This window comes from Sipha flava, unplaced genomic scaffold (assembly GCF_003268045.1).
Source record: "Sipha flava isolate LNK unplaced genomic scaffold, YSA_version1 18219_pilon_pilon, whole genome shotgun sequence".
Classification (NCBI taxonomy): Eukaryota; Metazoa; Arthropoda; class Insecta; order Hemiptera; family Aphididae; genus Sipha; species Sipha flava.
In genome coordinates this window covers 2772-17258 of record NW_020272228.1, presented here as the reverse complement: position 1 = coordinate 17258, position 14487 = coordinate 2772, and the positions used below count along the sequence as shown (strand labels likewise).

Below are 14487 nucleotides of genomic sequence, written 5' to 3'. Positions count from 1 at the left end.
AAAAGATTTTTTTTTATTAGAGGGGAGGTTAGAGTATAAATAATGTTTTTCGACTGGTAAATCTTAAAACGTCCGGTCTAATGAGCATTTAAAATCGTTCGATTTTATTTTAAGAAAAAATGTCAGGAAGTGCGAACCCTAAAACCGCCCGCTGGTTATAGCTTCAGTATTTTGTCATTAATTTCGTCAAGACTACTATTTCTAGCTGCTAATATCGCGCTTTGACATATCCACTTTTAGCCTTTGTTTTGTACTCGGACTACATCTGCATAGACTTTGGAAGTTAGGTTTTCAATGCTGGTAAAGTTTTCATCTATATCATGATACATTTCTATTTTGTTTTCAAAATTAGGTACTTTCCCGTCTCCTATTAAAAGTAACTTGAAGGAAAATTTGTACAGCCATAACCAAAATGTGCTCTCATATGAGTAAATACCTAGTTTTAGAGTATAAACGAACTTTTCATAATGGAAGTTTTTAAGTTTTTAAACTTCACAATGTCAGCTCTAGTTCCCCTAACCATTTGACTAAAGATTTCAAAGCAGTTAACTCCAGACTGACTATACTTATAGTGGAGGCAAAATTCTTCAAAATAGCATTTTTCAATGCTCATGAACCATCTGAGGAGAAAAATTATGAAGAAAAGGAGACATTTTATTCACTATTGGAATCCACTTTAGAGGGAATCCCTAGACATTATATCTTAATCTTATTAGGTGATTTTAATGCTAAAATTGGTAAAGAAGAATGCTTCAAAACAACTACCGAATCGAATAGTTTACATCAGATATCGAATAACAACGGATGCAGACTAATCGAATTAGCTACAGGAAAAGGTTTAAAAATAAAAAGCACGTCATTTCCGCATAAGGAAATATATAAAGGTACGTGGAGGTCCCCATATGGTAGATACATTAACCAAATTGATCATGTATTGGTGATTGCGAGATTCAGCAATAGTGTGCTAGATGTAAGGACCTTCCATGGTCAGAATGTGGATCTGATCACTTCCTAGTTAAAGGAAGACTTAAAGTGAAACAAAGGAAATAGAGAAGAGCAGAGAACATCATCAACAGAGCTCTTTAACATACAAAAACTAGAGAACCTCAAAACGAGTGAAGATTTTTGTAAAAATATAATAAATGAGATTAAGGAAGAACACTTGGATTATGGAAATCATGATATCGAAAGCTTATGGTTAGCTATAAGAAATGTGATTAGCAAATCGACAAAAAAAAATCAGTCGGGGTCGACGATTTAGGAGGACCCCTTGATTTAACCAGGTATGCGAAAATACTCTACAACGCAGGAAGCAAGCAAGGGAAGCCTGGTTAAAGGATACTCAAAATAAAGAAAAATTCTTTAGATATAAAACAAGACTGAAAGAAACAAGCAAAATTATAAGGTGCGAGAAAAGAAAATGTATTAAAGACATAGTAAGAAATGCAGATTAAGACTATAAAAATCACAGGACAAGAGACTTATATAAGAAGATTAACTCTCTAAGCAAGGATTGTAAGTCGAAAGAAAATTTCTTAAGAAACAAAAATGATACTTTACTAACGAATAGAGATGACATAGTCGAGGAATGGGGACAATACTTCGACCAGTTACTGAACTGCAGGGAACCCGTTAATCCATTATTTTTGAGACTAAAGAACCGAATTGAGAAAAACATACTGAACCAACGGTAGAGGAAATTTTGAACCACATGAAACCCTGAAAAACCACAAGACACTCGGTGAAGATGGAAATACCGGAAAGCTACTCAAAATAGGAGCGGATAATCTATCTAAATATATACATCAACTAGTAAGTTTAGTGTGGCAAAAAGAAGAAATACCAAAAGAATGGAAGACAGCCTTAGTTTATGCCATCCACAAGAAAGGCAACAAACAAATATGCAATAATTACAGAGGGATTGCTCTGCTTAATGTAACTTATAAGATTTTATCTCATTGTATACTAAATAGAATTAAACCTTGGACAGAAGAGATTTTAGGAGAATACCAGGCTAGATTCAGGAAAAACCGCTCTATGATAGATCAAATTTTCATTCTACGCCAGTTGTTACAAAAAACCTGGGAATATAATAAAAACGTACATATTTTATTCATCGATTTCAAGAAAGCTTATAATTCAATACATAGAGCGTCCCTAATTAAAACATTAGAAGAGTTTGGATTGTCACGTAAGTTAATAAATCTCATAGAATGTAGTATTAGTTACACTGAAGTCAAAGTAAAAGTAGGACACACGCTGTCAAAGCTAGTGATAAGTACAAGCTAGTGAAGTACAGGTGATAATTGGACTAAGGCAGGATGATGCTATTTCACCAGTTCTATTCAACATAGCCATAGAAAAAGTAGATCTAAAAAGTAAATCTAAATAAAGAAGGTATAACACTAGGAGAAAGTAACATCGGAAATTTAGCATATGCAGATGACATAGTCTTGATGACAGATAGTAAATATTAGCTCAAAAAACAATCAAAAAACTAATAAATTCTGCAAGACGTATAGGCCTAGAGATTAACGCAGAAAAAACTGAATATACGGTAGTTCAAAGATACGAGCAAATAGATCCCCGCAACGAGTGGCTAGAAGTCGATAACCACAAGTTCAAAAGAGTACAGAATTTTAAATATCTTATCGCAATAATAACTCAGCAGAATGAAATAGGTATGGAAATAAAAGCGAGAATACAAGCTGCCAATAAATGTTATTTTGGCCTGACAAAGTTATTAAGATCTAAATCAATCTCAAAAAATCTGAAATATCAAATATATCAGACACTTATCAAGCCAGTTGTGACATATGGTTCGGAAACTTGGACCTTAAGGAAAATTGATGAAAATGCTCTATTAGTGTTTGAAAGAAAAGTACTGAGGAAAATGTATAGACCATGTAAAAACGAATCAACAGGCTAATGGAAAATATTCATAAACAAAAAAACTTCAAGATTTATATCAAATGCCAAGTATTAAAGAAGATATTACCAAAAAAATATTGAAGTGAGCAGGTCATTCTTGGCGAAAATCAGGAGGAATTAGTAAAAATAGTACAGGAGAATGTACCACAAGGAAAACGACCACTTGGAAGGCCGAAATTACGCTTGGAAGATAGGGTCAAAGAAGACATAGAGAAAGTGAGACCAAGGATGAATTGGAAGGATTTAGCAGTCTCGAAAACTGAAAATTAATTATTAATTATTATTAATTATTAAAATAATAAAATAGTAGTAGTAATAGTAGTAGTAGTAGTAGTAGTAGTATGGTATCATTATTAATTAATTAATCATTATTATATAAATTACTTACTTTATAATACTTACACTTAATACAGTAAGAGGCAGTTTAAAAGTTGAATGAACAGTCCACCTCTTAATAGTGTCGCAGCGATACCCGACGACAGTGGCGTATCCAGGATTCATTTGACGGGGATGTTTTAAAATTTAATAGACTTATGGTAAATGGGAGGCTCTGCCCCTCTCCTATATTACATAAATAAATATCATGTATTTATATAAATTATTATACTAATGAAAATGATTATATTAAGACAGTGTATGTAAAATCGACAAATTGTATACAACGTTTATTCAAATTATACAGTGAGTAATAGTAGGTATAGTTTGTAATTTAATGAAATAACATAGAATATGGTCAATGGAGGGTGTTCTAACACCCATATCACCCTGCCCGACGACGCAACGATCACAGCTAGTTTTCCTCGAGACCTAACTCTTGATAGTATCAAATTAGTAACGAAAGTCATGTCGGTTCCACTTAGGGCATCCAAAAGAAATAACTTCCATTCGTTAAAACGAACACTGTTCAAAACAAAATTGTACACCGTAAGCTGGTCAGTCACTAATTTAGGTTCATTTTCAGAAATATATTAATTTAATTTATTCAAATCATACGGTTTCTGCAAAGCTTTTTCCAACGGATTCATATTATCGTTTGAATTATTTCTATTTAATACCGGAAGTCCAAAATTCGTTTAAGATTTATCCCTTGTATCATGAATCTTATCTTCAATCATTCCTTCGTTGTATACATCATCATTATATTCTAATGTTATATACTGATTGTCATTACGAATTATATTTAATATATCTTCACACAGATCATTACGAAATTTATTCCATAGCTCGTAGAGGTCAGATGGCTGACAAAATATGAGGACGATGACCACACCAAACGCATCGCGATAAGATAACGATAATAAAAACAATAATACGAACAGGAATACGTCGTTTTAAATTTATTTTGGTGCCGAGTTATTTTAAAACTATGATATCTTCCATATATTGCGCTGTGCACGAGTTAATTTTAGTCGTGAACTTCTTGAAACATTTCGTATTTACACGACGCGTTACGGCGATATCAAAACAGGGTTGGCGTGAAAAAGCCTGGTATTATTTTTATTTCCTATTAAAGTATTAAACGAATTTGAAAAAAACTGTATTAATTATTTTTTTTAATTGGCCGGGTACGATTAGAAGTATAAAATGGAAAAAAATTACGAGTAGTAGGTAGCTGGAAACCAATGGATGTAAAATTAATTTCGCACGGAACATCGGCCGAGATACAGTTTTTAACGGATCGGATTTTATTATATTTTTTTTAAGCTGACCCGGTGAACTATTGTTACGCATTATACATTAAAACTTTCCCAGAGACGCGACCAATTATAGACCGATTAAAATAATTATAAATGTAATAAGTTTAAAGAAGGCAAAAAAAATGTGAAAACAATACAAACGATTTGGGCCATCGAGACACATTGTACTAAAATCCTATTGAAATTCCACTGCATCGTACAAATTCCAGTACGCTGCAGTAATTTTATGGATTTTTAAATAGCAGAATCATAAACGTCTTTCGATTTCTCAAATTTCGACTTAACCTGTGAACTTTCCAAAAATGTTATACAGCCAACAACTTTTCTCGTTATGCACCACAAAAATAATTTTTGAACTCGAACCAGTAGTTCCAGAGACCGTTCAAGCGAACAAAACCTTCAGTTTTATAACATTAGTGTAGAAGTGTAGATGACATTACATTTGAGTAATGAGTAACAAATAAAGTAACTTATTACTCATTTCAAAGTAACTAATCCAACACAAATGATATAGTGATTAGAATAGTTCAGCATCGGCGTCCCTAGGGGGGGGGGGGGGCAAGACGAGGCACTTGCCCCCCCCCATGGAATAATGTTATTTCCACAAAAATTGGTAAAACTCAAAATGTCCACGGTGATTGAAATTTATATTTAATGAAAAAGAATGATGTATAATAATATTTTTTAATGTTTTAATTGTAATAATAATACCTACCTAGTTGTAATGTTTTAATTCATAATTTTAATAATGACGAAATATAATAATTTACTATAAATAAAATGTATAAAAAAATTTTCATTTATTTTTTAAATTAATTTTGTCCCCCCCCCCTAGAAAAATGTCTGGGGACGCCCATATAGTTCAGTACTCAAAAAAGCACTCAAATGTGTAGTAGGTATAAGCAACCAATCAGTTTGTTATACACGAATTGTAACTAATTGTAATTAAACTGGATCATAAAAAATTTATTGGATGAAAGACAAATAAAACTTTAAAACTTATTACGAATACAATGGTGTTGTGAAGAAATAATGAATTTAATATGCCATCAATAATTATTAGACTATATTTTTTGTTTTTAATTTTTGTACAGAAACATTGTGAATACTGATTTCAGACTCATTTTAAATAAAATATAATCAGCGTTTTCAACTGAGAATTATTAGTATTACTGTTATAATTACAATTTTAAAAAATGTACAATTTTGTATTGGAAAACAATTCAAATGTTAATTTTACATTTTTAACAGTAACTTAAATATAAATAAAAATTAAATTATCAAATATATTGATTTTGTAAAATGTTTAATAGAAAACAAAAAAATTTCCAAATTTTCAATTAAAAATATGTTTTACCCTTCTGAGAGACAGTATGAGCTTGTATCAAAACAAATAAATGCATTATTCTGCTCAGAATCTAAAATATATAAAAGTATTCACCTTATATTCATATTGGTACAGTTATTTACTTCAAAATTTATGATGCAAATATTTCAAAAAAACTAATTTTTTAATAATTTAATCATATTTTACAAAAAGAAAATATTAATTTCTTGAACTAATCCTAGCATTTTTTAATGCTTTTTTTATATTTAAGGATAATAAACATTATAATATTGATCATACTATACAAGTTTTATTTTATATTTGTTTACATTTGTTTTTAAAATGTTTAATTTAAATAAAAAAATTACTAATAAATAAAATATTATTACTAAAAAAATAAAATAAAATAATTTAAAATTTAAAACCTTAAATCATATGCCCAAATATTTTAAACCATTTACAACCAACTTACATTTATTAAATTGTACATTTAATTTATTAACAATTAAATAGTGGTAGTTAAACATAGGCAAAATATTGTGTGCTAAGCTTATAAGTATATGTAACCGATAAAACAAAAATTCACAGCCAATACAGACAAATAAAATTTTATAAAATAAAATACAATTACTCAGTAGAGTATAATATATGTAATAAGAACCATTCTTGATCACCTATTTCTAATAGGTAATGGGTGTCCCTCACTATTGACTACATATTTGTCAATAGACAACATATGTCTATCATCAGACATTAACAAATAAAGGTATTTGAGTGTTTCTGCAAAAAAGAATGATTCAGTCATGTCTTGAGGACGTGTATCATTGGGATCTAACACATTGCCAATAGTTGTAAAACCAGCAGCAACTTTTGTGTGTCGTTCAATTGCTTGAAATATTGACCAACCCCAATCTTGATATGTAGTATTACCCGATATTTGATACATGTACCAAAGACTTTCAACAAATTCAGGACGCAATAAACTGTGAGCATCATTTGTATTAACATACATATCTTGATTTACGTTTACCTAAATGAATCAACAAAACTCATAAGATTTTATTAATAGTAATAGTATAAATCCTATCTTACTTTTGTACCAAAATATACAATCTCAGGAGATAAAAATGTTGGTTGATCAGCATACATGCGGTAACATGTTTCCATCAGCTTTTCGGCTAACCTCATATGACTAGAAGGCATACCATAATGGACACCAAGTGCTAATGTACCAGGTAAATAGCATACTAAATGATCCATCTTAGGATGAAAGTCACGTGATCCAGCTTTTAGTTCACCTATATAAGTTAAATTTCTCCGTGGTGATGTTCGCACTAATTGTGTTATTATACCATCAATTGCTTCTATATAGTCATCTTTCAAACTGTAATAAATACATTTTGTATCATTGATATCATTAATGTTAATAATAAATAACTAATACAAGTCAATTGATTTTCCAGTTTGAATCCATTGTTTCAAAAGGTATTCATAGTAACTATCACCTCTGGCACCAATTTTAATCTCGGACCCTCGATGAAATTTTCCTGTATTTGGATTTATGTAGATTGGCACAAGTCCATAAGATTTTTCTAATGTATGAATATGTTCAGACACTTTAAAAGCAACATTCTAAAAAATAATTGAGAATAACATTATTAGATTAAAGTAGATTAACTATAACTAGTAATTATATTTGTTACCTCAAAATTTTGAGTACCAGTAGATCGTGATAAATCTCTAAATTCTAATTGAATAGTAGATACCTCAGCTGTGCTCGAGTCTGGACTCCATTTTGGTGAATGAGCCAAATGTGAGATAAGATTTACATCTGAATATGGTATCGGTGATGGAGATTTAGTGAAACATGGTAGAAGCCGTGTACCAATATCTAACTATTCAAACAAAATTAAAGTAGCAAATCAAGTATATTATAATAATATGATATGATATATAATAACAAATATTAATTATTTAATAATGAATTAAAAAACTCTTTTACAAAAACATATGTATTGCTTATTTCAATAGTATTTTAATTTTTGTACACTATTGAAATAAATGAAGCATTTAACTTAACCTAAATATTGTATTTAAACAAAAAAAAAATAATTATGTTTGGTTTGAAAATAAAATGTAAAACTCAATAATTGTGTTTAATGTTTTTTTTAATATTTTTTTTTTTTAATTATTAAAAAATGTATTGTTTATTTAATATTTATTCATTAGTAATGAACATCATACGCCAATGAATTACTTGGCAAGTATTGAATATATGAATTATATAACTATTGAATTATAGAAATTCTAAACAGTTGTATTTCATGGAAATTGAAAAAAAAAATCAATTTTATTCAATGTTATATTTAAACAAATAATATTATATGCAAATATTAAAAAAATAAATGTGTTTAATTTTAATATTGTATGGCCTATTTCAAGTATTTTATAACATAATTTAAATTTATGGTTATAAATGTTGGCTTTTTCATCACACATGAATCCCATTTTTATTCATTAATATAAAAATAAACATCTATGTATTAACATCAACATAAATTATCTATATTCTAAGTGGTTACACTGTGTTACTTACAGCTTTATCAAGAAATAATGAATCCTCTGATAGATGGTAAGCACTCAAAAATCCACCCAACACTCTAATAGTAGTTTCAAAAAGATTGACATCTTTATAACGATCGAGATTAAAACTTGTACTGACCCATTCACGAGCTTCATCGAATTCTATAAAAGAACATTTTATTTCAAAATTAAATTAAACAAAAATTCAAAACCATTTAAATAAATTAGCTATTATTTATATCATGAAGACCAGAATTTAAGAGACAAAACTTTGCATTTAAAAACATTCATAAGTTATTAATGTTTAAATGTTTATACATAATAATATTAACTATTGATTACAAACTCATTGTCCCCTATCACCCCTATCACAAGCTATGTTTATTGTGGAAGTGTCAATTTGTATATTTTTTTTGTAGTTATAATATATTTACTGATGTTATTGAAAAATAAAAATATATTATTATATAATATTTGTGTTCAAATATTTTTCATAAATTAGTTCAAATTAACAATTTTATATTCTACCTATTCAAGTAAGCTTTTTTGTAGAGTTTAATTGTATACACATACAGTGCCAGATTAAACAAATTAAATACTCCTTAAGGCCCTCAAAAAAATTTGATTTTATTAATAATTACTACAAAAAAAATTAAGAATAATAATATTTTACTTAATATGTATAAGATGATAGTTGATTTAAATGCGACTGAATTTTCCAAATATTAAAAGGGTTTTTTTTTATATCTTTTTCTTATGTATACCAAATGTATTATTAAAATATTTTTTTCTCAATTTAAATGATTAACCTTATTAGGATCTTCACTATCGAAAAATAATCTGAAGTATTTTGGAATTTTGAACATCATGAATGAATTTGTAAAATCTCTAGATTTTTATATCATTCAAACTATTTCAAATAAAAAAGCAAATAAAAAGAAATATGTATAGATAAAGAGGATAGTCAACTGAATAGTTGCTAAGATTACAGAGAATAATTTTATAATAAACATACATATATTTTAGTATTTAACTATAATTTAAAAATGTATTTGACACAATTATATATTAAATATTAATTATATTCATTAATAGAATTATAATTTTTTTTTTTTTTAATTTATAGTTTAAAATCACAATTAAGTATAGTATAAGTGTATACTTTTTTTTTTTTTTTATGATCAATTAGGCCTGTACAACTTATTTGCTTAAGACCCATAAAGCACTTAATTTGGCACTGTATATGTATCTTAAGTAACATTTATCAAATTTAACATTTTAATTATTGAAACTATAATAACACTTCAATTGTACACATTTGACAATAAACATCTTATTTTAGTACTTTAATGATATTTATGCAATATCACAGATATTTTTTCAATCTGTATCCAACATAAAGTAAATTTAAAATAAAATTTTGAATTTTTAAATGTAGGTAAAACAAACATGTCCAATTTAAACTTACTGAAACAGAACTGTATATATTTTGAAAAAAGTTATTAAACTACAAATTATACAACAATTAATTGTTAATCAATTAACACTATAATTTTTAAGGTTTACCTTTTCTCAAATTCATTATCCAAAGAGTATCTAGAGAATCAACAATAGTCAATCCTAGATTAAACCAATCTTGGTATTTTTTAGTTATAGGTTTTATATGATCATGTCCCCAAGCATATTTGCAATATCCTTTCCATGCATGCTTAAATGCATTAAGAACAGCTGTTTGTCTATAACCTGCGGCTGGCATAAATTGAACACCATCACCAGAGGGAGTATTTCCAGCAACATTAAATGCTGGTGCAGCTATTTGTTCTTTTTCATTTGGAAATTCATTATCTTCAATTCCATTTAACTTTACAGCTTCAACACCATCAGGTAAACTAAGTCCCTAAAATAAATATTATTTGATTAATCAGGCTGAAAGGTCATTACTTGCAATTTTTACCGTCTAACTTACATTATCCAGGGGCCAACTGGTTGGCTGAGGTAATTTTAGTGAGTTAGTTTCAGATAATTGTTCTAGATTTTTATTAGTTCCAATGAACCATAGAAGTAATAAAATTAATATTATACTGGTTAACAAGTATAAAATTAATTTCTGTAATTTTGACAACTGTCTCCAACACTAAAAACAAAACATAATAGAAATATAACACATTTAAGCCTTTTAAAATAATAACAATACTGATAGCATACCCTTCGATATGAACTTTTGAAACTGTATTTTTGTTGCTGTCCCGTCAACGGTACTGTGTCGAAATTCAACGACACATGATCTTTGATCATGTTAAACAAATTTTGTTCCGTAATTCGTTTAATATAATTCAACAATTATGATCAGAGAGTTGAACATAAGACTGTTCATGGTGCAGTTCACTTAAATCGTTATGAATACGTTGCCACCTTAAATCTTAAAGTAGTTTGAAAACGGTTACAATCTATATCTATAATACGCACACAAAAAATAACAGTGTATTGTTTGGATTAGTGTGACGGACGCGATAAAACAAAAAAAAAAAAAATTATACGATTAACTGCTAAACATAGCTAAACATAATTACTTAAGAATTAATAAAATGTATTCGTTAACTAAATAGGAACGGTTTGAAATTTGATATAAAATATTAATATCTTATTGTTTTTTTTTCTAACTAGAATTATTTTGAAAATTGATAACGATATTTGATAAAAAAAAAAAAAAAGAGAGACCAAAGATACGACCACGGTCTGAAACACACTATGTCTTTGGCCGTGGTGATAAAGAGCTACTAAATAACGGAACGCCATCGAACAAATAGGTATGCCTCAGTTGTTTAATACTGTTTTTTTTATTTCGTAAGATTTTTTTTCGACTCGATTAAACTGTACACCGTTTCACCGCGCATTTCCACCATGTTAGGCGACCATGGAACGTGTAAAAATCGATTTTTATAAAAAAAAACCAACGCAGCGCCTCGTTCGTTCAACGGCGCCCACGACTTGTACGTAAAAACCGAAGGAAAATCACTCGCTTTTCGCGTTAAGAAAAATCCGCCTCGCTTATTTACAATCCGATTCAGCTATGGAAATGGTTCGGTTGTTACTACTAGCGCTTGGGGCAGACAACGTTCGAAGTTCTTTTACGATTATATTGTTACGTGACATCAATAAAATCCGGCACAAAGCAATAATTCGAACGTTTCGGCAAAAATGTTCGAAAATGGTTTCCAGACTACCGGAACGCTCTTCGGTGAACCGTAGACCACGGATACCCGTCCAAGAGCATAGGCGCATCTAGGGATGCGCAAGAGTGTTTTTAGCACCCCTGAGTTCAAATTTAGTGCTCCAGTATTTTTTATTCAGATCTATACAATCTATAGTGGTTACAGTGACATACCATTCGATTTTATCTACAGCAATTTCAGCATCCCCAATAGTTGCTCCAATGTCCAAAAACACTGTATAGAATGGGGACGATTGCTGCGATCAAGAATGGCGATTGATAGAATAGTTAAAGGATCTGCCGCTGCGCGGAAAACATCGAGGAAGCACGCGAAATTGTCATGTTTCACGAGTTACAGTTTACAGACTGGTATGATTCGATTAAAAATATTATTATGTAATAACTATTATAGATTCAACCCTTGAGTCGTACACCAGGTATTATTCTAAAGATTTTTATCAACTACGCATTTTTTTTAAATAAGCCTATCAAAATAGAACTATAATCTCAAAATATACTGTCAAATTATAGTTTAAAATGATAAAATGTGTAGCTTCTATGTGAAGTAATTTAAAATGTAATATATTTAAAAGATATAAAACAATTTACATTCGTGTTCAAAGTATTTTTTTTTACTATTTTTTAATAAATTTTTTTTTACTTTGTTTATAAATCATAATGTAATGTATAAAATAACACTAAACAACTTTGAATTTAAAATCAATTACGCAAAAGTTTATTATCAAGTGCGCATCTACCTTTTCCAAATACGCAAAATAAGCCCAACTGCGCTTTAGAATAAGCCCTATCGTACACATCGGTCGTTACTATGATTTGTATTCATATACCTGTATGATTTGATTTCCGTCTCGCTGAAAACCGTACGTCGATATTCCAGCAGATGGCGCAAGTGTGACGATAATAGATAAATAACGTTGCTGCCGAGTAGGTATGTTATGGTTATTAACTACCGAGTTGTTTTGCTTTAATTATGAATCATCGATATTATTCCAAACTATTTTTTTCTTATCAAATATGAATACATTTAATTTAAAAAAATTGACTTTAATTTATATTTAAGCATTATTATACAGGCTACGTTCACAGTTATTCTAATTTCTAAATAGTTATAACTGTAATTTACTATGATTATTGTCGAAGCGCAAAGAATGATATAATTTTATTTAAGTATACGTAGAAATTCGTTGTCATAAGTATCGATTATCCAACAACATCCAAGTTCTTATTTTATATGATCGTTTGTAAATTATCTAGGAATAAATTAAATTTTAGTTAAATGTGGTAACTGTGGTAGTAATACATTGTTCAGAAGTTATTTAAAGTGTAATTTATTGTATTTTAATATTTTAAATTTGATATTTTAATAAATGGATATATTTATTAACTGTATTAAATATTAAATGGGCAGCGATATTTTCAAATATTCCGTAATCAAATGTTAAAACACTGACCTTGGACATTTTGCACTTAAAAATAAAAAACAACTTCACAGGGATGGATTTTTATTTATGATACATTTCCTTTTTTTTTCTTTTCGTCTCCATTATATACCTATTATGTTAAATTTCGCCATTGAAAACGCTTGAAAATAGTTTTTATTCCTTGAAAACCAATGACGTATATTGGTTGATGAAGGGATAAAAAAAACAAATTTAGTATAAAGCATAATAAATTCTAAAAGTTAATAGTCCACAATCAGCTGTCTAATTAAATTACATATAATATAGCTTATGATGCGCCTCTGAGGATTTTGATAAACCGATTTCTATAACTTCCAGAAAATTCAGAGATCACTCGAAAATACAATAAAATTTATATCTACCGATACTTAAAATAATAAGTTAAATTTTAATATTACAGAATCATACATGTTAGTACATATGTATTTTATAGAGGTTCGTTATAATTACTTTGTACACTATAAAATTAAATTAATAACTAGCATTAATTTTTATAAATGATAAATACTAATAACGATTGTTCAGAATATTTAAAAATTTTAGTCAAGGCTATACATAGTTCAATAAACGCTTCTAGCTCAAAAATAATGAAATATTCGGAGGTCTCTTGTGACAACGTAGACGTATGTACGCAATATAATTATATTAGTAGGATTTTATTTTAAACATAAAACTATAAATTATATATACACGTTGTACGCATGTATAATGTTCATTTTGTTTTAAGGAAATTTAATACGTGGCGATGATCAAACGAAATCCGTATAACGTCAGACCGAAGATATTGATATAAGCTTAATCGTTTGAGGTATTAAAATAATATAAAATAAAATAATTATTAATTTCCTATTTTATTAGAATGTAAAATAATGACTAGCGTCACACTACTTTTTGGACTATCAGAAAATTAAAATATTGTAAATATAGTCACATACCTACTGTATTGTAGCATTACCATATTAACTACATAAACAAAACTTATCTTAAGATTATGAATTATAGGTACTGTGAAGAAACAAGTCTTAGTTCTTGTATGACTCCGTAATACAAACTATAAACTATTAAACGTATTATAATATCATAAATAATTCATAAATAATGCGTATAAAATGTTGGGGTTTATTACTAGAAACACAAAGGACTTTAAAAATCCCATATGTTTAAAAAATTTGTATACTTCTTTAGTTAGATCAAACCTAGAATTTGGTTCTTTAATTTGGTCTAATAATTATTCTACTTACTCAAACGAGCTTAATA

At 28.6% G+C, this 14487-nt stretch overlaps 2 protein-coding genes across 2 annotated transcripts; one reads left to right on the top strand and one right to left on the bottom strand.

Annotated features, from left to right (window-relative positions):
* The first annotated feature begins 412 nt into the window (after nucleotides 1-412).
* LOC112680915 (craniofacial development protein 2-like) lies at nucleotides 413-1015 on the top strand. Its single transcript, XM_025551156.1, has 2 exons — nucleotides 413-428; nucleotides 483-1015. Exons 1-2 carry the CDS (start codon nucleotides 413-415, stop codon nucleotides 1013-1015), a joined length of 549 nt encoding a protein of 182 aa, XP_025406941.1.
* Nucleotides 1016-6396: 5381 nt separating this feature from the next.
* On the bottom strand, nucleotides 6397-11211 carry LOC112680916 (endoplasmic reticulum mannosyl-oligosaccharide 1,2-alpha-mannosidase). The gene is made up of 8 exons (XM_025551157.1): nucleotides 10744-11211; nucleotides 10505-10672; nucleotides 10105-10435; nucleotides 8552-8700; nucleotides 7659-7850; nucleotides 7400-7587; nucleotides 7048-7339; nucleotides 6397-6985 (listed from the first exon to the last, which is right to left on the bottom strand). Exons 1-8 carry the CDS (start codon nucleotides 10831-10833, stop codon nucleotides 6626-6628), a joined length of 1770 nt encoding a protein of 589 aa, XP_025406942.1. The 5' UTR covers nucleotides 10834-11211; the 3' UTR covers nucleotides 6397-6625.
* Nucleotides 11212-14487: the final 3276 nt, after the last annotated feature.

Bases quoted from the DNA above. Each gene is read 5' to 3' on its own strand.
- LOC112680916 (XM_025551157.1), bottom strand. From the start codon at position 10,833: ATGATCAAAGATCATGTGTCGTTGAATTTCGACACAGTACCGTTGACG. The intron at 8,701-10,104 runs GTAAACCTTAAA...GTTCTTTTATAG, and splicing joins GATAATGAATTTGAGAAAAG to AATTCGATGAAGCTCGTGAA. The intron at 7,340-7,399 runs GTATTAGTTATT...TATTTATTACAG, and splicing joins ACTGGAAAATCAATTGACTT to TTTGAAAGATGACTATATAG.